The sequence below is a fragment of the Drosophila teissieri genome, chromosome X, assembly GCF_016746235.2.
Source record: "Drosophila teissieri strain GT53w chromosome X, Prin_Dtei_1.1, whole genome shotgun sequence".
Lineage (NCBI taxonomy): Eukaryota > Metazoa > Arthropoda > Insecta > Diptera > Drosophilidae > Drosophila > Drosophila teissieri.
The window spans coordinates 11536367-11562366 of record NC_053034.1 but is presented as its reverse complement, the minus strand read 5'-3'; the positions used below and the strand labels follow the sequence as shown (position 1 = coordinate 11562366).

At 40.3% G+C, this 26000-nt stretch overlaps 7 protein-coding genes across 8 annotated transcripts in view; 4 read left to right on the top strand and 3 right to left on the bottom strand.

Moving 5' to 3' along the window:
* The window catches only part of LOC122623194, a 33428-nt gene extending 32241 nt beyond the window's left edge, over nucleotides 1-1187 (bottom strand). For both annotated transcript variants that reach the window (XM_043802199.1, XM_043802197.1), the window contains exon 1: nucleotides 1012-1187. The gene's annotated coding sequence lies outside the window, so the exon portion shown is untranslated. The remainder of the gene's footprint in view (nucleotides 1-1011) is intronic.
* A 3034-nt stretch (nucleotides 1188-4221) lies between these two features.
* On the top strand, nucleotides 4222-5575 carry LOC122623690 (ketimine reductase mu-crystallin). Its single transcript, XM_043802978.1, has 2 exons — nucleotides 4222-5357; nucleotides 5454-5575. Exons 1-2 carry the CDS (start codon nucleotides 4358-4360, stop codon nucleotides 5525-5527), a joined length of 1074 nt encoding a protein of 357 aa, XP_043658913.1. The 5' UTR covers nucleotides 4222-4357; the 3' UTR covers nucleotides 5528-5575.
* LOC122623689 (GATOR complex protein NPRL2) lies at nucleotides 5543-7166 on the bottom strand. The gene is made up of 3 exons (XM_043802977.1): nucleotides 6879-7166; nucleotides 6310-6816; nucleotides 5543-6250 (listed from the first exon to the last, which is right to left on the bottom strand). Exons 1-3 carry the CDS (start codon nucleotides 7053-7055, stop codon nucleotides 5696-5698), a joined length of 1239 nt encoding a protein of 412 aa, XP_043658912.1. The 5' UTR covers nucleotides 7056-7166; the 3' UTR covers nucleotides 5543-5695.
* A 250-nt stretch (nucleotides 7167-7416) lies between these two features.
* On the top strand, nucleotides 7417-8323 carry LOC122624055 (DNA-directed RNA polymerase III subunit RPC9). The gene is made up of 4 exons (XM_043803484.1): nucleotides 7417-7461; nucleotides 7539-7653; nucleotides 7717-7869; nucleotides 7931-8323. Exons 1-4 carry the CDS (start codon nucleotides 7454-7456, stop codon nucleotides 8321-8323), a joined length of 669 nt encoding a protein of 222 aa, XP_043659419.1. The 5' UTR covers nucleotides 7417-7453.
* Nucleotides 8324-8335: 12 nt separating this feature from the next.
* LOC122624056 (density-regulated protein homolog) lies at nucleotides 8336-9301 on the bottom strand. Its single transcript, XM_043803485.1, has 3 exons — nucleotides 9073-9301; nucleotides 8727-8988; nucleotides 8336-8589 (listed from the first exon to the last, which is right to left on the bottom strand). The coding sequence occupies exons 1-3, from the start codon at nucleotides 9190-9192 to the stop codon at nucleotides 8402-8404; spliced, it is 570 nt and encodes a 189-aa protein (XP_043659420.1). The 5' UTR covers nucleotides 9193-9301; the 3' UTR covers nucleotides 8336-8401.
* A 315-nt stretch (nucleotides 9302-9616) lies between these two features.
* LOC122623956 lies at nucleotides 9617-11423 on the top strand. The gene is made up of 2 exons (XM_043803360.1): nucleotides 9617-10273; nucleotides 10352-11423. Exons 1-2 carry the CDS (start codon nucleotides 9845-9847, stop codon nucleotides 10955-10957), a joined length of 1035 nt encoding a protein of 344 aa, XP_043659295.1. The 5' UTR covers nucleotides 9617-9844; the 3' UTR covers nucleotides 10958-11423.
* Nucleotides 11424-11724: 301 nt separating this feature from the next.
* On the top strand, nucleotides 11725-13141 carry LOC122624648. Its single transcript, XM_043804307.1, has 3 exons — nucleotides 11725-12226; nucleotides 12292-12654; nucleotides 12774-13141. The coding sequence occupies exons 1-3, from the start codon at nucleotides 12074-12076 to the stop codon at nucleotides 12930-12932; spliced, it is 675 nt and encodes a 224-aa protein (XP_043660242.1). The 5' UTR covers nucleotides 11725-12073; the 3' UTR covers nucleotides 12933-13141.
* The last annotated feature ends 12859 nt before the right edge of the window (nucleotides 13142-26000 follow it).

Below are 26000 nucleotides of genomic sequence, written 5' to 3'. Positions count from 1 at the left end.
TATGATTTTGAGGAAATATCTTTCGAATCTGATCCAACTACCACAACACGCTCCAATTTATGTTGATGTTGTGTCCAATTTGCATTTCTATCATTCTAGCATTCCAATGCTCCACGCAAAGTGCACAGACGGAAGTTGTAAAAATGTATCGTAAAAAGCGAACATAGTCCGAGAAAAGGGGGAAAATAAAACAATCCAATAATCGAAATCATTAGACAAAGGCGAACTAAGGCAATGCCTGCAATGAGTCCGACAACAATAACAAGAAACAATACTTGCCGATCGAATCTAATTGGGGGTGCAAGGGGCGGGTGGCAGGGGGTGTGAATAGGGGGGAGGGGGGACAGCGGGCGGAGGGGCTGGACAGCTCGGTGGAGTCCATTGGGTGCGGCGCCAACGCTTAAACATAACGGCACAATTATAGTCGTCGTCAGATATGTGCACACATACATATATCTCAGCACTGAGACAAGTTATTGTCAATATTTGTATTATTTAGTAGATAATACAAAAAGGATTACAGAACCAAATGTTTCATAAATTAAAAAAAGGATGGTTGCAAGAAATATAAAACTTTTTATTATATAAAATTAAATTACATTTATCAAGGTAATTAAATATTATTTTTCTAATTTTGTATAAAATGATATGCTTATATTTGTAACTTAAATGTTAGGTAAAAGTAAATTAAAGTGATTTTAATGCACAAAATCCTAATTAGAGTAAATTCATATTGGGTGTTTATCAGTTCCGATTAGAATTTTCATATTCTATAGCACACCTTTGGACAACAATGGCTTAAGGATAATATGAAGTGCTACTTGTAGCAGAGAACTGCAAGAGTGGCATCAACAAATTTGATTGTGGGGTGCCACTCACACCGGGCATCGCGGGTACTTATAAACACCCGCTTAAAATATTCGGGTGTCTGCAAGCACCCTATTTAACTTTAATTATAATTATAATTTTTCTTTTTAAAATGATCAAAAAAAAAAACAACCAGGTACTCACCCCTTTCCTCAAGCTCTTTCCACGTCAGAGCTGACAGCTGGTTGTAGCTCCTGGAAAATAGCTAGCTCGGGCACTTCCTCCAGTAGGTCGAAATCACATTATAGATATCCTCTGCTGTTCTCCCGTAGGTCGAAATCACATTATTGATATCCTCCGCTGCCATATATCACATATCACTGCACCACTGACTCACAATTAGTATTTACAAAAATTGATCGAAAAAGTGGTTTGCTTACGTAGGACTTTTGAGAAGCGCAGAGGAGGGCACCTATATTTTGGTATCATTTAGTATTATTTAGTATTAAGTATTTAGTATTATTTAGTATTAAGTATTATTTAGTATTATTTAGAATTTGATACTTAGTATTTTTTAGTATTTGATACTTAGTATTTTTTAGTAGTTAGTATTATTTACTATTTCCTTTTATTGTAACGCAATACTTTCAGCTATCTTACTTATAATTTTATAATTTCCTTTGAATGCCAGCTAGAAAAATAGAAATGGAATAGTGTTAATTAAGTATAAATATTATTTATGAATATATATGGTGGAAAAACACCCGGGTGTTTGTTATTGCCGCAAATAGAGTGTCAACAAACACCCGGGTGCTGAGACACCCGTTGTTTAGTGGGTGCACTTAGAGTGCCGGTGACTTGCTGCAGTTTTCTGACTTGTATATTTATTCGCCCTGTTGGACTTTCATATCACAGAATCATAACTCTCTTAAATTATAACAAAATTACCAAACGGTTGCTTTAATGTGAAAACATTTATTGCGGTGCATTTTTTCACTGTGCACTTGCGCGGTAACAGTGCGCACATGTATATTATAATTTTAATATTTTTTCCATACAATTTTTCTATCTTTTTTGCCACATTCTCCAAGGACAAACAACATTTTAGTGAGCGACGACGTCGCCGGCGGCTAACGGCACAAACCCATGCCAAGATTGATCTACAAAATACGAAATACAAAATACGAAATACGAGGTACAAAATGCGAGATACAAAATGCGAAACTTTAGCACCGAGTTTTTCGCGCCGGCAGACTTTCCTTTTTCTAACCTACGTGTGTGCGCGTGTGTGAGTGTGTATCTGTGTGAGCCAAGTGTGCGGGCGCGCACTAAAACAATAACAAATTTAAACTAAGCGCAGAAATAAGGCAGTAAAAAATTAAAATCCAGCTCCGCAAAGAAAAGGTGTGGCAACGTTCTGTTTCTGTGTGTGGTTAGCAGACTATATATACATATATAGTATGCTATAGTCGACTATGGCCATTGCTATTACCATTACTATTACTATAACTATTACAGTTACAGTTACCGTTACAGTTACAGTTTCCATTTCAAAAGCCGCCAAGCAAAATTGCATAGATATGAAAAGTTTGTGCTCGCTTTTCAACAGCTTAGAGCTGCAAAGCCACCAACACTCAATTGTCAATTGACTTTGAGAACCCATTTAATCCATTAAAAATAATAACTAAATATTGTTCAATTGGAAAAAAGTAGTCACAAAAAGTTTAATGGTAAATACAGTAAATAAATAGTATTTAATATAAATATTTCAATTAAAGTGGTTAAACATTATTCAATCAATTTATAACTTTCTTATCAAAACATAAAATAACACTTAAATAAAATAACCACTAATTTACATTTAACTTGCATTTTATTCAGTGTTCAATCCTCAACTTCTTGTTTACGTGGTTGGCCAATAAATTCGTCATTGATTTTGGCCCGCAAATTTATGCGCAGCGAGGCGAAATCCTTTTTGGCCATTAACTTTTGGCGCTTGCCAAATCGTTCAGCAATTTATTCAAAGCGTCACAGCGACAATTCACTTTTCGGATATGGATTCTTGGGATTGGAATTGCAATTGGAATAAGCTCAGAATCGGGGCGTTTTTTTCTCGCTGCCGGTGTGGCTTTTGCGCAATGCCAAAATTTATGGCCAACCACTTACCCGCCAGCAAGGTCAGAACACTCAGAGGTGCTGCTGCTGGTGGTTCTGTTGGTTCTGTTGGTTCTGGTGGTGCCCCACCGCCGAGTATCCAGGAGTGGGGCATGCAACAGGTCACCGCGATAAACCAGGAGCCGCTCCAATGAGTCAGCAGCAGCTCGACTTTGATTTGTTGCACTTGGGGGCGAATATAAATCAGGCAGCAACTGCACATTCCCAAGGCCGCCACCACCTAACCACACAGGCCCATGCACTCGAAAAAAAGTATAGCCCATTCCGTTCATATTACGAAAGGCTTAAAAAGCACTTGATTCCATGCCTTCAGGTAGCATTTTAGTATCATAAATCAACGCAAAACTACTCTTCTTATATAAAACAGTGAAATGCATCCCAAATTTCTCACTGTGCACTGTACAATCCTGACAGCATCGTTAGCCATTCGGGAGAACTCGAAATGACTTCGCGCAGTGCATGGAAACCCATGGAACAGCCGCGCAAAGGTCAAGTCAAGTGAAATTGGTTGGGAAAAAGGCGAGAAAGCAGGCGACGGAGGCGCACAGTGAAGAAATTATGTCAAAATTTGAATTAGCAGTTGGGAAAATAAAATGGCGCGACCAGAAAGACAATGGCGGTGCATAAATTAATTTTCCTATCAGCTGCAGCCTCGGAAAAGTGCATTCGCTTTTCACTTTCGTGTCGGCTGCTGGGGCACTGAATTGGATTGGTCTGGGTGGGATTGGATTGGATTGAAGTGGAGTGGTGTGGAGTAGAGTGGAGTCGGGTGGAGTGGAGTGGACTGGACGGGTTGTGTGGGCTGTGGTTCAGTTTCCAGCTGTTCGCGAGAATCGCTGCGGGGCGATAAAGCCGTTGACAGAAGCGGTTTCCCTTTTTCGCGCTGCGGTTTCGCCCTTGGCGTGCGGTGAAAATGCATTTTCCCAGCGCCGCCGAAGAATGGGGAAAACTGCATTAGAAATGAGGAAAAACAGTCGCCCGTGAAAATTGGTTTTTGGTTGCGTTTTCCCATTTCAGATTTTATTTCGCTGTTTAATGGTCTTTCCTGATTTCAGCTGGCCCTCAATCTTTTTTCTTCAAAATGTTTTATATCATTCAAAACGCTCACATTGCCCTTTAAATTTAAAATTGTAACGCTTTGCATCATTAAAGTAATCGACTGTTGGTTTCGATAAGTTTTAAATAATAATAACGGTATTTTTTAGTACATTTTTTAGCTTAAGTCAATAGTGCTGCCAAATTTCAAACTTTCCCAGCTTTTGTGCCGAAAAATTTACAAAATCAGATAAGAAACTCAGATCGGATAAGATACTGAGTTTGATTCCAATTATCGAGCAGACTATAAATATAAAATTGAAACCATTCTATTACAACAATGAGCAGCTCTACACCAGCTTACTACAATGCGGATGCAGTGCGTCCAGTTCTCACCTGGCCGCTGGTCAATAAAGCAGTGGAAACAGCACTTGTAGCTATAGTTAAGCAGGATGCGGAAACCCATCCGGAATCTACGTCCTTTGCCATCCAACCGAAGAGGAGTTTTACCGCTTGCGGCAAGGAACCTGGAAGGATTCTGTTCACCATGCCCGCCTATGTGGGAAACTACAGCCTGGAATCGCCAAGATCTCCGGGTGAAGTCGAGCAGTCTCGCTCCACACTAGCCTGCAAGCTGGTGACCTCGTTCCGTGGGAATCCCGCTCGGGATCCCCCGCTGCCCAGCATCCATGCCCATGTGTTGCTGTTCGACAATCAAACTGGTCAACTGTCGGCCATAATGGAGGGCACTGACTTGACCACCTGGCGCACTGTGTCCGCTTCACTGGTGGCCACCAAGTATCTGTACTTCAGGCGCTTTGGCTCGCAGGCGGAGCAGGAAAGGACTATCAACGTGGCCATCGTGGGCTGCGGAGTCCAAGGGCAGCTCCATGCCGCCGCCTTTTGCGCGAACTTCCGGGTGAAGCAGCTCAATCTTTACAATCGCACGCTGGCAAAGGCTCAGAGTTTGGCGGACGAACTGCAGCGAAAATTGGACACCGAAAGCGGAACCCAGATCAAAGCTTGCCCAAGTGCCCACGAAGCTTGCCAGGATGCCGATGTCATCTGCATTGCCACGTACGCCAAGGAATCGGTCATCCAATTGGCGGATCTGAAGGTCAAACAGGGTGTTCATATTAATGCTGTGGGAGCCGGCGAAGTTCACTTCTCGGAGGTGGATCCAGACATTTACCACCAGGCCAAGGTCTACGTGGATTGCTATACCAATGCCGAGGCCGAATTGGTGGGGCTACCTGCCCCGATCACCGCTGAAGTGGGTCAGATCATTCTCAGTGGAAACTATCCCAAGGAGGCAGAAATCACCATCTTTCAATCCATGGGTGCGTTTTTATTTACTTTACTTAACTATATGACTATCTCTGTCTTTTTCGAAGTTGTTAGTATTATAATTCACTTCACATTTTTTGCTATTTAAGGCATGGCCTCGGAGGACGCCTGTGTGGCCCAGGCGGTTCATGATTGCATTCTCTCTAGCGCAAACGATTCCTGATTGCTGTCCAGCTGGCAAATCAGTTCCGGAACCAGCCCAAGCCCAACCACTGAATTCTTAAACTTGTATGTGTATATGTGTGTATATAAAAAAGCTATTGGAAACATAACAATCGGTTCGCTTACAAACTACAACAAACCCAACCGGCCGGAGACGTCCTTCCGGTCGTCACTTCCAGATCACAGTCACATTCGTGTCCTTCTCGATATCCCGCTCGATGGTGCACGGCGAGAGGCCCGTCTTGCAGCAGATCTCATCAAAGCTGATCAGCCCGGTGTACATCTTCTGCCGCCCGGAAGGCACTGAGCCCGTAAACACCGGGTACTTGTGGATGCAGCGAATGAATCGGTGCTGCAGGCCAAAGATTACCATGCGCCGCTCATCGATGTTGTGGTGCTGGGGGCACAATCGCTGGCAGATAGCACGCAGGGTGACGCCGTGAGTCATCGAGGCGTAGAACTGAAAGATACGCTGCACACTGGGCAACGTCTTGTCCGGACGCAACGCGACGTATTTCCGGCAGGCTCCGCTCAGTGATGCACTCTGGATGAGATGCTTTAGGTTCTGCGTCATGTACACGTTGCTGTACTTCAGGATGGGCAGCAGCTGGACGACACCGTAGTAGACCAGATTCTGTATGCACGACTTGACCAGGTCCGTTTCCACGTCCGCTTCGGCGGCAATGCGGGCAACATGGTTGATTCCGTTTATATAAGGCAGGATCTGGGGGAGATTACAGGATTATTTCCGTCGTAAAGGGGAAAAAGGGCTTAGCCACGCACCTGTTGCGTGGTAAGGTCCCAGTTGTCCAGTGGAGCGTCGCGCAGGTTCGCCAGCAGCAGGGGCACCATGTGATCCTTGACCGGCGGCGGGTCCGGTTTGTGCATGACAATCTTCAGGTAAATGGTGTTGTCGCCCTCGACAATGGTGGCCACCTTGCGCTCGTTGAGGTCCCGTAGTACAGTCTCGAAGATGTTCTGCAGGCGGCGCTTGTCATTTTTGCGAGACAGGAAGCACGACTCCTCCTCCATCATGATGAGGTACTCGGACAGCTTCTTGACCACCGGCTCGTACTGAACGCTCCTGGCCCGCGAATCGCACACAAAGCATAGGTTGAATAGGAAGGCATTCCGTGCGTACTTCTGCTGATCCTGGATACCGACTGGATAGCCGACTATCTTCACGTCCATTGCGTTCACGGTGAGAATGCAGCGTTGAAGATGCTGCTTGGGTATGATGTAAACGTTGATGGCATCGAACACATCCTTGGATATGTAGTTGTCGGGAACCTGATGGACGTGCATTAGATTGGATTAAATTGTGTTTTCAGTGCTCCTGGGAACCGGCTCACCTGGCAGCTTATCTTGCAGCCCGCCGTCGCATGAAATTCGCTGAGGAAGATGCACCGAATCTTGCCCTCCGTGCTGCCATGGGCTCCCGCGGCTCCACCTCCCGATCCGCCTGCTCCATTCGTGACCACGCCCGCCGTTGTCGACGCCGCCGCCGCCTCGTTCGTATGGGAATGCATGCCGTCGACAGGATTCCAGTATCACCGCATCCACATCCCTTGCTTCCTGCAGCGGAGTGGACTTCAAAGCGTTAACAGCAAGTGGCACAATTCAATAACAGTGGCGAAATTCGCTGTAATGTTATGTTAAGCGACGATGTGGTGTGCCCACAGCTTTAATGGAAAAAATACTTATAATACAAAATAATGTATTGCCCAATTGCCCATTTTTAACAACAAATGTATTAGGCTTATCGATTGATTGAATTGATACATTTAACACCAATTAATTGATTGAGTATCTAGTTTTTATTTTATATATAAATTATCTATAGAGTTATATTCAGATCCTTACCATTATATGCAGTGGTGTGGTATATTTCAGCGCGCGCCCTGCGGTCATACTAATATTTGCCGAAATGGAAACGTGAGAACTGTTTTGTTTTTTTTTAATTTTTCCATTAAACAGTGAATAACATGCAGATGATTTCGCTTCCATTCCAGCGTCAATCCCACGTTCTCGTACCTCACCAATCTGGAGGTGATGCAGATTCTGCAGAAGATCAAGAGCACCAAAAAGAAGTTCGGCATGCGGAACTTGGCCACGGTTACCTATGAGGTATTGTTTTTTGAAAATATTCAATTAATAGATGATAAATTAACCAAATGCGAGGTTCTACAGGCACTGCAGTATCTGGAGGAGTCGCCCTGCAAGACACAAACTCGTGAGAACATTGCAAATTACGTGAAGGACCTGTCTTCCTATCGCCTCAAGTCCCAGGAGATCCTACAAATGATCAACGACCCGCCAACAAGTGCTCTTCACACGCAGCTGGTGAGGATTAGTCTATCATATGCCCAATAGGTTAAGTAAATACATATAACAACCTTTCCAGCTCATCGACGACAATAAAGCTCCACTAACCGACGAGGAGAATGAGAAGATCATTCAGCTGAGCTACAAACACTTCCATGGAGGCGAAACCAAAGACGCTACTAAGGAAACACCGGCGGAGAAACCTGCGGAGACCACTGCAAAGACTGGCAAGCAATCTGGAAAGCGTCATTCCCAGGCCAGATCCAATCCAGCGGAAGAAGTCGCTCCAGCAGAACAAACCACGACTCCTGCGGATGCTGTTACTCCTTTAAATGAAGCCACTACTGCAGTTGAGGAAACAGAGAATAAAGCTACTCCAGCGCCTGCAACGGATGAAGCAACTTCAATGGAAACCGATTCCAGTCGTCCGCCAGCAGATGGAGAAAAACCTGGGGAGCAGCCACCGAAATAACCCAACTGATTATTACGTTTAACGTTTCATATTTTTATGTTGATGGAGCGTATAAAATAAGCTAAAAATTTAAATGATTTATGTTCGCTTTTGATCGCCCAAATCCTCGATGACGTCCTCGTCGATCTCGGCCCATTTCTCGGGTATGACATCGAACAAGTCATCCTTGACGTCGCCCTGAATGACAATCTCATCGTCGCCGGTCACCGAAGAGCCACAGGCGAACTTTGTGCCAAAGAACTTGGCCGCCACCTTGAGATCAATATCTGAAATAGGCAGGAAATGTATTAGCCATAATAAACAATACAACTCATAAGGATGTATAGAAAAGATCTAAGTTACATGGTATGAAAACATAAAACTAAAATAAAGGCTATGCTTGTGTGCCAACTCCAAGACCTACCGAAAGTGCTCAATCCTGTGACCACGGTCACGGACTTCTTCTTGCCACGTGCCGCTCTCGAGACGCAGATGCGCTTGGGCACATCCTCCTTCTTCTTGACGCGCAGCAGTCCCTTGCCACCGCGCTTCTGGCGCTTCTTGTCGTCATCCGTCCCGTCGGCGGCGGCAGCCTCCTCCTCGATCTTCAGTCGCTCGAAGTCGTCGGGCATGTGGCGCTCCAGCCAGTCCTTACACTTCTCGTATTCCGGATAGTACTCGCAGTACTGCGGAAATAGGATATATATATATGTAAGTTCATGGCCAATAGGGATCATATGGATTTTTCCCAGCTTTGCAGACGAACTCACCTCAATGGGCATCGTGCAGTGGCCACAGTACTTCATCTGGATCGGATAGGTGACGCCTTCGCGCGGACCCACCTGCAGGCGGTCGGCGACGCTGTTGGTGCCCACATCCTCGTTCGTCATTGCGGATCGGATTGACTGGCTGAGATTTGCTCCGGGTTATTGAGTTATTGAAATAATGACAGTTTTAAGAAGTCGGATTCTGCAAACTGACCGTTTGTGTTGAGGCGCGTAAAATATACCGAAATTGGCACACGGAAAAATATTCCGTGAATATACCACAGCAAGCAGGGTTGAATTTACTGATAAGTTTTGATATATTTTTGTGTCAGTACAATTCGATTTTGAATTTCAGTACTAGCCATTACCAATTATGAATAACCAAAAATTTTTATTTATGCACATTTATTTTGCATTGATACTTTAAATTAGATTTAAAAATACTACATAATTTTTTACTTATGTGTAAAATGTAAAAATATTTCGATATGAAAATACCAAAACATGTTGGCTTACAAAAATACCGCATGAGGCGGCATTTAGATTAATTTGCCGGTTGTAACTTTGCGAGCATAGTTTTCATAAAAATTAATCAAAGTAGACTACAAATTGTATTCGTCCACAAGTCAACCCAAAACCTTCAGTTTCCCTAGTTGTTTCGTACAGCCAACAACTTCGATTTCAGACACGACTTTTTACATTTCCTACTTTTTCAAAACTTTTCACCAAAAACATTCAACAAAATTTCGTTCCTAACAACACAAGGATAAGTAAAATGACTACATCCAATACTCTAATGCTGAAACCCGATGGGGTCGTCTCGACGACTATGCGAAACGCCAGAAGGAGAAGGAGGGTGCTTCGCCGCCTGCTGGAGAACAGGCGGGCGGAGGATAGGGTGGCCAATTTCCATTTCACATGTGGTGGCGACCAAAAGAAGACCCCATTGCGGAGTTGGGTATTCCTCATCCTCGCTATCGCTGCAGGGGCTAGTCTGACCCTGAGGTTGACCAACTTGTCCACGGTCGGCGGATTCCTGGAAAACTACAAAAACCAGTACCACTCGATCGTCCACAACCAGGACAACTACTGCAATCCCTCCCAGCGGTTGGGCAACATGGTCCAGCACGCCCGCCACCAGGTACTCAACCAGAATCAGGCATTGGACCAACTAGAACTGGCACTGGACAGCACCGCCAAAAAGGTGACTAACGGGGCAACTGTAGATATAATGTACATCCTATATTTTAAGTATTAATACCCCTGATTATCTTCTAAACAGACCATCGTCCTGGTGGGCACCTCAGGCGTGGGCAAGAGCCACACTGCGCGCATCTTGCGGGAAAACTTTCCCTGGTCCGAGAACGTGAAGACACATTCCTGGAGCGGCTATCGTTCTTTGCGCCTGCTGAAGAGCATGCTATCTGACCTTACAGTTTGCGGCCAGAATATGATCCTTATTGACAACATGACGCCGAAGGATGCTCAATTCGTACCTGCAATCAACCAACTTATAAGTATGGGCAAAGACATCGCCAACCACACTGAGCATCCGCACCAGAAACTCTTGACCGTTGTGCTCATCTTTAACGTGAATAGCATGCAGTCCAGCAAGGCATTTAAGATGGATATGGAGACCCTGCGAAATTTGCCATACACTCATGTGATCACCTACGCAACACTGGAATCCACACATCTGTTCGACTGCATCCGCAGGGAAGCCGCTATCGCGATGGTGCAGCTGGAAGATGAGCACGTAGATGAGATAATCCGCAGTATCGATGCCACCGCCTCGGGCTGCAAGTCCATTTTGGCCAAAGTCCTGCTCTACGGCAAACCAATAATCGCAGACTCTCAGGGAACTGACCAAGACCATCCAACCGATTGATTCAAGACTCAAAACATTTCTAATGTTTCCATTTAGTAGTTCAAATTTTTAGTAATTTGGCTCATATCAAAGACAATCCTGAAAACCAGACGTGATAAATTGTAAAATAGGTTAGGAGAAACTATTGGGCTAGCATCGGTAGAATTTAGCATTTAGGCAATGAAAATTCCTGAGTATCGTAAATGTATATGATCAACAATTACTTTGCAATTTTAGTAGAAGCAAATTTGTAAATGATTCTGAAAGTTCCAAATCATGACTAAATGTTTGTAAAAAAAAGACCGATTGTATCATATAAGAACAAATTTCAACCTCTAATATACTATATTAGGCAAATAAGTGATCTTGCGTTGTATAATGATACCTAAAATGCTTAGGCGCGTAAGAAGATATGTTTAAATTGTGCGTTGATAGCGTTTAGGTTCTATTTTAAGTAATTGTGATTAAAACTGCCATACACAAGCTACCAGAATCTAGATCTTATAAATATTTAGCTATCTCTGTTTAACTTAAATCCGAAACCCGAAAAGTATGCTAGTGCTCCGGAGCACCCTGCTCCATTCCCCGGCCATAAACACACGAGCGATGGCCACGCGCTTTTGCTGCTGTTCTGGCTTTTGCCTTGTTTGCGCTTTATGGCCCTTGCGAAGAGGAGACGCTCCGTTATCGGATAACTCGGACTCGGATAACGGGCGTCGTGTGTCGGCCCGATTTGCTATTTTACGGCAGCCATGGCCTACAAACGGAATCGGCGAACCAAGCCCAAGCCCAAGTCGCTCGGTTGTCCAGGGTCAAGTGCGTTTGCTTATTTTTATTGGCTACTCGTAGTATCGTCCCGCAGGCGCACACGACGTATGCGTGATGTGGGTGTACGAGATGTGCATGGGTGTTCCATTGAGACGACGACCCACTTCCGGACGAGTCCGACCTTCCGGATTACGCCCGCCGCATGCCGAATTGGCCCGCTTTTGTTGTTGTGTTCAGTGTTCTCTGCTCCGTTTTTTTCCAAAATGTTTTTGAGGGTGCTACGATCGGTGAATCTGAATGGCATTTTTGAGTATCTGCATCGGCAATTAAACAATCTGTGTACAACTTAATTTGGCAATTAGTTAAACAATGCGAATATCGTTGGCTAATTGGCGAGCAATTAGTGGAGGGCCGTATAAATTGTTGCAACCACTGGAGATCTGCGAAAACCACGAAATGGTGCAGTGCATCGGCTGGATTATTGGCTTGCTATGCATTCTGCAATCCCTTCAAGGGACTCAGGTATAGAAACATTCTTGGCATAATAATATTATATATTTCTATAAACATTTGTGTTGCATTTTTAGAGCACCGACTACGAGATACTAGGCGATGACAGCACCTTGCACATTGAGTGCAGTGCTGCAGAGGATCGGGGCAATATACAGATTCGACAGATTTTGGACATTAGCACTTTGACTTTCAACGTGGCCCAGGATCTGCAAACCCTGTACTTCAATGGCGACGTCAAGGTGTTGATGGATCTGCCCAAAAGTCCGATTGGCTTGCAGGTGGATCTATTCCGCTGGGAACGCAGCGAATGGATTCCCACCCCGCTCGCCCTGAAGAGGCACAACTTGTGCCAGGCCTTGTCCAATCCCCTGGAGGTGTGGTATCCCATATTTATGAAGATACCCAAGAAGGAGAAGGTTTGTCCGCCGATCAAGGGGGTGAGTTCAGAAAGAATGGAATTTTGCAGGGGAAAAAGGATATCTCCATTTACATTCATCTGTTGAAATACTTGTAGAAATAGTGGCTCAAAGGATTTCATTCGTTGTCCATCTTCCAGCACGTGTACAGCCTGGTCAATGTGAGCAACCATGGGATTGTGAGGAACATGCCCCGCATGGATGTCGCCGGAGATGTGAAGGCCCTGGTCCACCTGACCTCGGGAAAGCTGAAGACCTGTGCGGCACTCTTCTTCAAGATCTACGTCACGAACCGTTGACAATTGCGGCGGACCGAGGACTGCACCCTGACACTGAACCAGTGGATCTCGACGGGATCGCACTGTTTGCTCACTTTATAGTTTATACTTTATGGTACCCGGCTGCTCTAGTTTTATGGCCTAATTTGGACATGTTTGCTCGGCTTCAATGGCGCGTCCCACCGTTTATGGCGCTGGCTAAATGATTTGCAAATAAAGCGAAATATTTCATATTCATGCACCCGAAACAGAATTTCTGTCACTCTCTCCGTTTCTCCGTTTCCCAGTGGGTCTTCTCATCCTCATCCATTTTTCGGCTATTTCTGGTGGCGCTGGCGATAAGCCCCGCACTCGAAATGGGAACTTAGCCCAGTAATCCCCTTCTGGTATTTGCCAAAGGATCAGCTGCGGCGCCATGCCCAGATCACAGTCACCTCCACATCCACATTCACATGCACATCCATCTCCACATCAACGTCCAAATTCGCTGAACTCATTCGCAATTCCGCGTGACGATTGCTACGTATAAGGTGATTTCCCCCGTCCAAAACTGACTCTGCAGATCTCGGGAAATTTACAATGTTTGTGCATTCGGGTTCAGCTGGTTTTCTTATAAAACGTATTGTTGAATGCACGTGGTTTGCATTCGTCATGTGAATCATTTGTGGGTGGGCTGAAGTGAAGCAATAAAATGGTGCTAATATTTGTATTGTTTCAATGCTTACTTTTCTGATTTAAAAACTCAGTAATCAGTACTATTTGAAAAACAATTTAATAGATCATGTGAATGGGAATCAAATGCTTTCTATTCAGAAAAGATGCTAACTTTAAACATATAAGTACACTCATTCGCACACTTATAGTCCTTGGAGCTGAGGTCCTTGAAAATATCCATTGACTGGATAGATTTCGATCTAGTTATCATATAGATGATGAAATATGTGTGCATGTGAAGGTGCTGGGAGTTGTCGACGTGTGTGTGTGTGTGTGTAGTTTCCGCTTTCCATGAGATGTTATAGAATACGTATGACTCTATTTGTTTTCTGGGCCGCTATCTGTTTGCCTCGCGCGGTGTCGTAATAACAATAAACAGGCGGTTAGCTGACGAAAGTCAAGTCACAACAAACGATAAATTCCAAATATAAATAGTAAATAGTAAATAGTAATAAATCTGCACTCGACCCGGCGTGTGACGCCTATTGGCACAATGTGTTCTAAATGCCTTTTGAGGTCGACTCCACGCGGTCCGTGCCAGCTACAGGGTAGCAGAGTGTTCGATAGCAATCGAATCGGGCGGTATCCATGTGCGATGGAGATCGATGGGATGCGATCACAATGCCTGGTACTAGACTATATAGGATACAGTGCGGTACGGCATTGTAGGTATGCATGGAAATATGCTGCCATAACTAATATGAATTTTTTTCTATTTAGATTAATTAAAGAATTGTTTTTGAAATTCCTATAAATATGTTATAATGCTATTTAGTTCCTCCATTACTTTGACTGCACCGCACTGTTTGAATGCAAATTTCGAGTCGAATGCTCATGCAAATGCAATAATATAATCGGAATTCATATGCATCAATTACAGTGTGTATTATAATGGTCACAGCTGATGTGAGCCGATCGAATGTGTTTGCATCATAAACACCCGTATTAACTAACCAGCCACAAAGACCGCTTTGAACTGGTGCTGACCCGATCTGACCGGATTACATCGGTTACATGGGTTACATGGGTTACATGGGTTACTTGGGTGCACATTAACCCCTTATCCCGCGGCTAAGACATCCATTTTGAATCATAAAAGTATAGGAAGGTCGCCCGTTTTAAGGAAATTATTGAAATGGCTTCTTTGAAAGTTCATCAAGTTGCTTCAAGGATCAGTTTAGTATAAGAAGTAATAATGTAATTATATATTCAATTCTATAAAAATTAGTCCATTAGTTGCTGCAAGTTCGCCATTCGTTTGACAGATTCGAAAGTTGATTGATTCCATTTGAAGTCTATTTTTAATGCAAGGGCGAACACAATAGCTCCTTGCCAATGCTAAACTCGCCATAAAGATGTTATCAAATTTCTAAACAACCACGTTCGTATTTAATCAAAACTTATTATTTTCACAGTCTGTCATTATCAGTGCACGTTAAAGCCTAATGGATATGACTCCCAGCAATTATAGAAATAGACAACTAACGTCGAATTCTGAAAGGCCACAGCACGCAAGCTCTTTGAGATTGATGTGAGAGTATTTAAATCTAAGTACATTACATCTGAGTGCCTTTATTATTTTGTATACCTATGGATATAGTAGCTGTATCTGGTGCTAAAGATAAAAACGCAGTGTATTTATTTGCATCGCGTAACATTTCTTCTTGTTTTTCTATTAATTTTTCTATTGTTTGATCCCATATTTACCCGACTTATATAAATGCGATAGATAATTCGTGCAATTTAGCGGGCAGGGCCAATGCGACATGCATGTACTAATATGCATATGCATATGCATATACTGATATAGATATAGATAAAGATATAGAACGTTGTGCAAACGGGGTACTTGGCTACTGTTTTGTATATAACTCCATAAACATTGTTTGCCCGTTTGCTCTGTTTATTTGCCTGTTTGCACTCCAAAACTATTCTCCCGGATAGTTAGTTGGCAGTGCGAATAGATAAGACATTGAGATGCACTTCCATGCCATTGCGAACACGGAATTCAGCAATGCAAAAGCCCTAGGATTAAATGCAGGAAAAAATCGTATAACTAAATTATTTTTAGATTTATTGGCTGCTTAACACGGTTGCATGCTATTTTTCAAGCCATAAAATGGCTTTGTTTTCCTCGATTCCCACAAAAACAAGTGGCCCATTGGCTGCAACTAGCAAATATTTATTGAAGTTAACTCTCTTGCTAATATAACGCATACGCCCTGTTTGCAGACTTAAATGCGACGCTTCTTTCTCGGTTTATTTGTATGTTTTAGCAATTTTAAAGATGATTTGCTTTGCATTTTTTTCTTACTAAAAAAATAGCAATTTGATTGCTTTGAACGTAAAGTGTTACAGGTGCACCTCAATTCCTTGTAAATGGGAAATTCCCTATCGAGGGCATTCAGCCCATTGGGTTCGCTACTCCACGATCATTTCCTGCTCTCTGACGTTGCACTTTTAATTTGTCGCCGACGAAAGTCGTTGACATTTCATCTGCGCTCCAAAACGAAACCACCACCCATTACCACCCACTCTCATTTGATTAAATACAGAAACAGCATTTAATCAAAATGAGAAGAGCAAACACGTAGTGTACACATCGTGGGCCATTTGCCGTTCGCATTTTGTTTATTAAGCAAATAAATAAATGGGAAGGGTATTAAATTAATTAAATAAATAATACTTTCAGGAACAAATAAATAAATAGCAAATTTTAATGCGCAAAAAGGCAAACAAGTGAATGTGGAGCCGACACGCAAATGGAAGATTCCGGATTCGGTGGCCAAGACTTGATTGGGGTTGGGGTTGGGGTGCTCTTAAGTTGGCTGAAAACAATTATTAACATTTAGCCATGTCTATTAAATACACTTAGCCATGCTTATTATTATATTATTCAATCTGAATTTGGCAGGAACACATATTGAGTAACTAAAAATGTAATTTTATAATTTCAAACACTCGATAACCACTTCCTACACCCTTGTATAATGGCGTAAATTCCCAGACAGTCACGGATTCCGGATCGCGGAGTTACGGATCACGTGACCTCGACTTGGACATGCTTCGCTGACTTGTCTTTATTATTTGCCTAAACCATTTTCAATTAGTTGTATGCAATAATTGATAGATTAGCTAAATATGGCAATCATGCAAGCGCTGATGAAGGTTGTCAGACTTTAGCCGGACTGGCAAACTGGCAAACAGGCAGACTGGCAGATTCCCTTTCGGCTGCCGGGTAATTTGGCCCGTAATTACGGCCATCATCTAATTGCCTATGGCTATCATTGTGTAAACGATACAGCGGCTGTGGCTGCGAAGCCGAAGCTGCAATCCGATCGCTGATCATTTAGATCATTAGATGCGATCATGCCCCAGTGGCGATCCCAGTTGATTGAGTAATTAGGAAGTGCAGGGATCCCTCATCCAAATCAGGGCATCCATATCCATATCTGTATCTATATCCATATCCATATCCGAGTCAGAATGATCGAGTATCTGTATCTCTTCTGATTGGCTCAATTGGATATTATTTTCGAAGTAACATGGATTGTTGCGAATTAGAGAATCAGTTAACGATGCAGCAAATCAAATTGAATGCTTTCAGGCAGAGCTCAATTATGTTATTAGTAATCAAATACGTTTCAAAATTAAATAAAATGTTTGAATTTAATATTAGGTCATTTCAGTTGTTTGCGAATTAAGCAAACAATCTACTCATTCAATCTGCAGCCTTTGCGTTCTCGATCTTGAATTTTGCATTGGCATTTGAATAAATAACAAATCTACATAAAGTTAGATAGACTTTGCTTGAGATTCTCTCCATTCAAAAGGATCACCAATTATATTTAGTGATGACTCATCGAAACATATTTTCCTTCTAATTAAGTCTTAATGAACTCGACCTTTTTTTGCCAATTCTTTTTGATTAGAAACTTGTTTAAAATTATGCCAAGTTAGGGTTCTTGGCAATAAACAAGGTTTATGTCTATCGATCGATATTATTAAATTAAATATGGAAAGAGCTTTAATTCTGAGGCAGAATACTCTTCAAAATGCGCCCTTTTTTTGACAGTGTAGACGGAAGGTACGAGCTCGGATATCGAAAGCGTTAAGCCTCCTTTTGTGGGCTTTGTCTCAAAGTGTTAAAGCAAATTGACTGCAGCCGCCCGGGTGTCATTCCTTAACCCCCTTAACCCCTGATGGCCAATGAGTATACACACCCCCAGCGGCGGCTGTGCGGCACTTGCCAAAAGCCAGTCGACCATGCCATTAAAAAAAAAAACATTTAAGACACTCGGCAAACAAGAAATGGCCCCTCAAAAATGTCACATTTGCACAATTGATTAGCGGGCCGTTTACAGTGGCCCATAAAAGTTTTTGGATGCCGGGCGTTAAATTGCCATTTACAGCTGGCAAATTCGGATTCTGGATGGCAGATTCGATATCTGGTTGAGTCTGGTGCTGAAAATGTTCCCTGACAATTTTTTTATTGAACCTTTCGATTCGGTTTTCTAGCATTTACCTGCGAACAGCAAATAATTCGGTGGCTTTTTTATATTGCGCTGGTGGAAAATTTTCGCCAAGTTCGCGGTTAATTAATATGCAATTAGAGGTTGATATCAATTTGCGCAATGTACAACCAATAACCGATTTTATTGTTTGTTTGACAAGTTTCTTTCAAATTTGCCTGTAAATTAGAGCAGGAAGAAATTTCGTTTAGCAGCTTGTATGCATTATTCGGATTTCCTTTGAATGGAAAATAATTGTATATTTTATTCAGATCTCCTTGAAATTTGTTGTTGATGGTAAAACAAATTGCCACTTCGCTAACTTTACAAAATATCAATATTTATGATTGGATATTTATGACTTGACTAAAAATGGTCAGACAGCTAAAAGAATTGCATTTTTTTTCTCCTAATTAGCAATACTAACCACGCATATCACTTTTTGACCGACTCTGCTAAAATCATTTTTGGCCAAATTTTCGCATTTTTGTAAGGGGTAACATCATCAAAATTTGCAAAAAAATGAGAAATAAATAGCATCCCAATTTTTTAACACAGTTCGATTGGAAATTTAATTACGAATTCAACGAGATATGACATTCCATATTTGGACCAATATTTCGAATGTTCTGATCAAAATACTGATATTTAAATCGCAAAAACACAGAAAATCAATTTTCGGCCAAAATCCAAGAATCATCATCAAAAATTGGAAAAAATTTGAAAAAAAAATTAAATTTTTTCTGTAAACACAGTTTGATTGCAAATTTAATTACGAATTCAACGAGATATGAAATTCCATATTTGGACCAATATTTCGAATGTTCTGATCAAAATACTGATATTTAAATCGCAAATAAACAGAACATCAATTTTCGGCCCAAATCCAAATATCATCATCAAAAACTGGAAAAAATTTGAAAAAAAAATTTAATTTTTTCTGTAAACACAGTTCGATTTGGAATTTAATTACGAGTTCAACGAGGTATGATATTCCATATTTGGACCAATATTTCGAATGTTCTGATCAAAATACTGATATTTAAATCGCAAAAACACAGAAAATCAATTTTCGGCCAAAATCCAAATATCATCATCAGAAATTGGAAAAAATCCGAAAAAAAAATTTAATTTTTTCTGTAAACACAGTTCGATTGGAAATTTAATTACGAATTCAACGAGATATGACATTCCATATTTGGACCAATATTTCGAATGTTCTGATCAAAATACTGATATTTAAATCGCAAAAACACAGAAAATCAATTTTCGGCCAAAATCCAAATATCATCATCAAAAATTGGAAAAAATCCGAAAAAAAAATTAATTTTTTCTGTAAACACAGTTTGATTGGAAATTTAATTACGAATTCAACGAGATATGACATTCCATATTTGGACCAATATTTTGAATGTTCTGATCAAAATACTGATATTTAAATCGCAAAAACACAGAAAATCAATTTTCGGCCAAAATCCAAATATCATCATCAAAAATTGGAAAAAATCCGAAAAAAAAATTTAATTTTTTCTGTAAACACAGTTCGATTGGAAATTTAATTACGAATTCAACGAGATATGACATTCCATATTTGGACCAATATTTCGAATGTTCTGATCAAAATACTGATATTTAAATCGCAAAAACACAGAAAATCAATTTTCGGCCAAAATCCAAATATCATCATCAAAAATTGGAAAAAATTCGAACAAAAAAATTAATTTTTTCTGTAAACACAGTTTGATTGGAAATTTAATTACGAATTCAACGAGATATGACATTCCATATTTGGACCAACATTTCGAATGTTCTGATCAAAATACTGATATTTAAATCGCAAAAACACAGAAAATCAATTTTCGGCCAAAATCCAAATATCATCATCAAAAATTGGAAAAAATCCGAACAAAAAATTTAATTTTTTCTGTAAACACAGTTCGATTGGAAATTTAATTACGAATTCAACAAGATATGACATTCCATACTTGGACCAATATTTCGAATGTTCTGATCAAAATACTGATATTTAAATCGCAAAAACACAGAAAATCAATTTTCGGCCAAAATCCAAATATCATCATCAAAAATTGGAAAAAATCCGAAAAAAAAATTTAATTTTTTCTGTAAACACAGTTCGATTGGAAATTTAATTACGAATTCAACGAGATATGACATTCCATATTTGGACCAATATTTCGAATGTTCTGATCAAAATACTGATATTTAAATCGCAAAAACACAGAAAATCAATTTTCGGCCAAAATCCAATAATCATCATCAAATATTGGAAAAAATTTGAAAAAAAAATTTAATTTTTTCTGTAAACACAGTTCGATTGGAAATTTAATTACGAATTCAACGAGATATGATATTCCATATTTGGACCAATATTTCGAATGTTCTGATCAAAATACTGATATTTAAATCGCAAAAACACAGAAAATCAATTTTCGGCCAAAATCCAAATATCATCATCAAAAATTGGAAAAAATTTGAAAAAAAATTTAATTTTTTCTGTAAACACAGTTCGATTGGAAATTTAATTACGAATTCAACGAGATATGACATTCCACATTTGGACCAATATTTCGAATGTTCTGATCAAAATACTGATATTTAAATCGCAAAAACACAGAAAATCAATTTTCGGCCAAAATCCAAATATCATCATCAAAAATTGGAAAAAATTTGAAAAAAAAATTTAATTTTTTCTGTAAACACAGTTCGATTGGAAATTTAATTACGAATTCAACGAGATATGACATTCCATATTTGGACCAATATTTCGAATGTTCTGATCAAAATACTGATATTTAAATCGCAAAAACACAGAAAATCAATTTTCGGCCAAAATCCAAATATCATCATCAAAAATTGGAAAAAATCCGAAAAAAAAATTTAATTTTTTCTGTAAACACAGTTTGATTGGAAATTTAATTACGAATTCAACGAGATATGACATTCCATATTTGGACCAACATTTCGAATGTTCTGATCAAAATACTGATATTTAAATCGCAAAAACACAGAAAATCAATTTTCGGCCAAAATCCAAATATCATCATCAAAAATTGGAAAAAATCCGAACAAAAAATTTAATTTTTTCTGTAAACACAGTTCGATTGGAAATTTAATTACGAATTCAACAAGATATGACATTCCATACTTGGACCAATATTTCGAATGTTCTGATCAAAATACTGATATTTAAATCGCAAAAACACAGAAAATCAATTTTCGGCCAAAATCCAAATATCATCATCAAAAATTGGAAAAAATCCGAAAAAAAAATTTAATTTTTTCTGTAAACACAGTTCGATTGGAAATTTAATTACGAATTCAACGAGATATGACATTCCATATTTGGACCAATATTTCGAATGTTCTGATCAAAATACTGATATTTAAATCGCAAAAACACAGAAAATCAATTTTCGGCCAAAATCCAATAATCATCATCAAATATTGGAAAAAATTTGAAAAAAAAATTTAATTTTTTCTGTAAACACAGTTCGATTGGAAATTTAATTACGAATTCAACGAGATATGATATTCCATATTTGGACCAATATTTCGAATGTTCTGATCAAAATACTGATATTTAAATCGCAAAAACACAGAAAATCAATTTTCGGCCAAAATCCAAATATCATCATCAAAAATTGGAAAAAATTTGAAAAAAAATTTAATTTTTTCTGTAAACACAGTTCGATTGGAAATTTAATTACGAATTCAACGAGATATGACATTCCACATTTGGACCAATATTTCGAATGTTCTGATCAAAATACTGATATTTAAATCGCAAAAACACAGAAAATCAATTTTCGGCCAAAATCCAAATATCATCATCAAAAATTGGAAAAAATTTGAAAAAAAAATTTAATTTTTTCTGTAAACACAGTTCGATTGGAAATTTAATTACGAATTCAACGAGATATGACATTCCATATTTGGACCAATATTTCGAATGTTCTGATCAAAATACTGATATTTAAATCGCAAAAAACCGAAAAATGATTTTTGGCAAAAAATCAAAAGTCCTTATTAAAATTGCGTTTTCGGACCAATATATGCCATATTTTGGCCAGAAAACGGACCTGCCAATGGACGCCCTATTTTGCCGCCTTTTTCTTGGCCACAAAGATCAGAGATCGCGTATGCGCCATGGTGGCCAGAATACTGCTGGCGGCTTACTGGATTCAACTTTCGAAGGCCCCCTTGAATCGCCAGTGCCACCTGGCACCGCTGAGGTAAGAGTCGGATATAGACATTTCAATTGAATTGAATAATAAACACTATGGACATACATTAGAGCCAGTCAAGAATTTAATTGCTGGCCAGGCAATCACCTGTCTTAATTGATCTCTCTCTCCCCCAGATCAGCGTATTTCCCAGATCGTAAGAGGAGAATGGATATTGGATAATAGAGAATCCGATCGAGATGGAAAGCGTTTGCGGGTGCGGCTTTGGGCTCTCAGGAATGCCACCGCCATGGTCTCCACTGGGCCCAACTCTGTAACAGGTTCACAGCAAATAAGCGCCAACGAGTGACCAACAAAGTAAATGCCACTTGGCTGGGCAGTTAGAATGACTTATGGATACTTTATGAAAATATATTCCGACTGGTAAAGCATTTCAGCTAACTTAGCCACTACTTAACGAAAGATAGAATAGTTCCATTTTAACTTTAGGATACACCTGTTTCCTCGTATTATCCGCGACAAAATGCCAGGCGGTGTGAAAAAGTAAGGTGGGCTCATGTTTACCACTTACTTGGTAGAGTATACCATTTCGTAAGCCTCTAAAAGCCTCTTAATGTTCTTCTAAAAGATTTTCAATATAATTGATTTAACAGAAATCGAGAGTCGGCAGACGTCGTTTAATGCTGGAATGTGATTGCGAGGGGTGCGAATTGAAATGACAGATGAAAGTGGCAGATGTTGAGAATGTGAAAGGATTGGATTGGAGAGATGGAGAGAAAGTTGCTTCACGCAAATGCCAGTTGGATAATCCGCAAAGAATGCTTAGACGAGGAAAGAAAATCGCAGTGTCTTTCCACTGTTTCCACTATTATTTTATTAACTATTTCCAGCGCTGATTTATGGCTCTGACCGGCCGACCCTGCTAGTCATGAGTTGCAATATCGAATTGTTGCTCAGCTTGGTCGCAAGGCTATTCTTAAACCTAATGCATTGCACTTGGACCGGCTGACAAAGTCTTGGAACATGTGTCGATCAGTTCTGGCTGACTTCCTTTACTCTACTACACTGTTGTTAATTAGGGTGGACCGCGCATGTAAAATACAAATGGTAATAGCCTGAGTTGTTACATTGCAACTGTGTAAGCAGTAAGTGCGGAGCAACAGGTCGTATGCGTAATATTTTCATTATATTCAGTATTGTTCAGTTCTCAAATTTATTTGGTGCAACCCAGAGAACTGCAGCAAGCCACCGGCACTCTAAGTGCACCCGCTAAACACTGGGTGTCTCTTATATATTATTAAATAATATTTATACTTAATTAACACTATTCTATTTCTATTCAAAGTGAAATTTTAAAATTATAAGTAAGATAGCTGAAAGTATTACGTTACATTAAAGGGAAATAATGAATAATACTAAATACTACTAAGTAATAAATACTAAATAATACCAAATACTAAATAATACTAAATACTTAATACTAAATAATACCAAAATATATGTGCCCTCCTCTGCGCTTCTCAAAAGTCCTACGTAAGCAAACAACTTTTTCGATGTTTTTTTTTAAATACTAATTGTGAGTGAGTGGTGGACATGTGATACATGGCAGCGGAGGATATCAATAGTGTGATTTCGACCTACTGGAGGAAGTGCCTGAGCTGGCCATTTTCAAGGAGCTACAACCAGCTGTCAGCTCTGACGTGAAAAGAGCTTGATGAAAGGGGTGAGTACCTGGTTGTTTTTTTTTTATATCAAAAGAAAAATTATACATTTATAAAGTTAAATATTAAAAATTGTAACAAAGAAATAATATGACCGGTGTGCGTGGCACCCGACACTATAATTTGTTAGGGTGGCAAAAAATGCCACTCTTGCAGTTCTCTGGTGCAACCCACACCATCTGCCGTCTCCTTCTAAGCCCATATTGCTATCTCTCTCTCCACCGGCTGGTGCAGAAACGTGCGGCTGAGCCAAGGCCAATTGGCAAATTGAAAGCGGAGTGGAGTCGGCGTTCTAATTGGAATCCACTTACAAGCGCCGCTCCACCTGCACACCAGAATCACAGAGTCACAGAATTGGATGTGTGGCAAAAAGTGGGTATATACCCGTGCTCATAAAAATGGTAGAAGCAAAATGGCCATAAAAGCAGGAACTGCGAGCAGGCGCTGTGCGGATCAAGAAACTGCCAACCCTGAGAATCCGAATGAGACACTACTCTTGTCAGCCGGTTCCACAAACAAATAATAATAATAATAATGCCATCTGCACGCATACCACTTATATGGCAGATATAGTAGATGTATACATCCTATTATATACCACGTCTCCAACATCTCTAACGTCGATTTTAAAAACCTAGGCTTGTGGCTGTGTTGTTGCTTCTGGCGACATGGACACTTTGAATTTCAAGACACATCTTATTAAATATTCTTTGTGCCGCTGCTGCTGCTGCTCTTCAGGTTCTTTTTGTAGCTGAGGTAAACAAATCGGTCAACGGGCAACGGACTCGGGCACGTTTTTGCCAAAAAACGAGAAGAGGAGCTCAACTTGATTGTATTCGGCTTATACCCTATCCGGATATCATGCCAATAGCTGAAATTACATACCTTTTCTCACATTGTGTTAATTGAAGTCGTGTCGTTAAATTAGTGAATTGCTCGTTTAACTATTGCAATTCGAAATTACGACTAACTAACAAACCGTTGAACACAAAAATCGAATTACATCGTTTGGCATACCAAAAAAAAGAAGAAATTAAGTACTCGTATAAATATATTTAATAGGTGCTATAACAAATTAAGATTCTTCTTCTCCAGCGCTAAACACAAAAACCTTGTATGCCAAAAAAATAAAAAATAACACTTGTATACACTTTCTTTTTAAGTGCTAATAAGCTTTTTTTATTTGAAATAAGAAAGTTTTATTTCGGGTGTCGATTTCCCACTGAATACATAAATCGAAGTACCTACTTTTAGAGTATCGAAAACAGCAATAAAACACTCTTATAAATATAGCTTCCGCAATGGCAAAAAACTCTCGGCTCCTCTTATCGTTCACCAGATGGCCTTTTTTCTCGCTTTTTTACCTTTTTTACTCTGTGTGTTTTTTGTGGCATTTTTCGCTCAGTGATGGCGCTTCTTCTGTTGTCAGCGGGTTGGGCAATTTTTCATGAGATCTCAAAAACCCCGACGAGTTCGAAGAACTCCAAAATCGAAAACATAAACAAAATGCGAGACATATAAAAATTTGCAAGCAAAATGGCCGACAGGTTTGGCTCAAATTATAAACTATTAGAAGCGGTTCAGGTTAAAGTCGTTGCTCGTTGGCCAACTTCAAGTCGGCCGACTGCAGAAACAATCATGAAAACAATAACAAATACTGGCCAAAAACAAACAGCAGCAACAAGAACAACAACAACAGCAACAGCAAGCCAAGAAACGGCAGCAACAACAAAAGAGCTCGGATCACTGGTATTTTTAGTATGTGGCGCTGATTTACAAGGTGAACGGGTAAGGTAGCCAAGCCAGTTCAAAACCCCGGCTCAGGTCGCTTCACCGCCCCCTCTACGCCCCCCAGCTGCCCCCTGCTCCCTCTTTGTCCCCCCTCACACCCCCGTTGCCACTTCAAACCCACCTGCTCAACAGCAAACATTTCGCGCT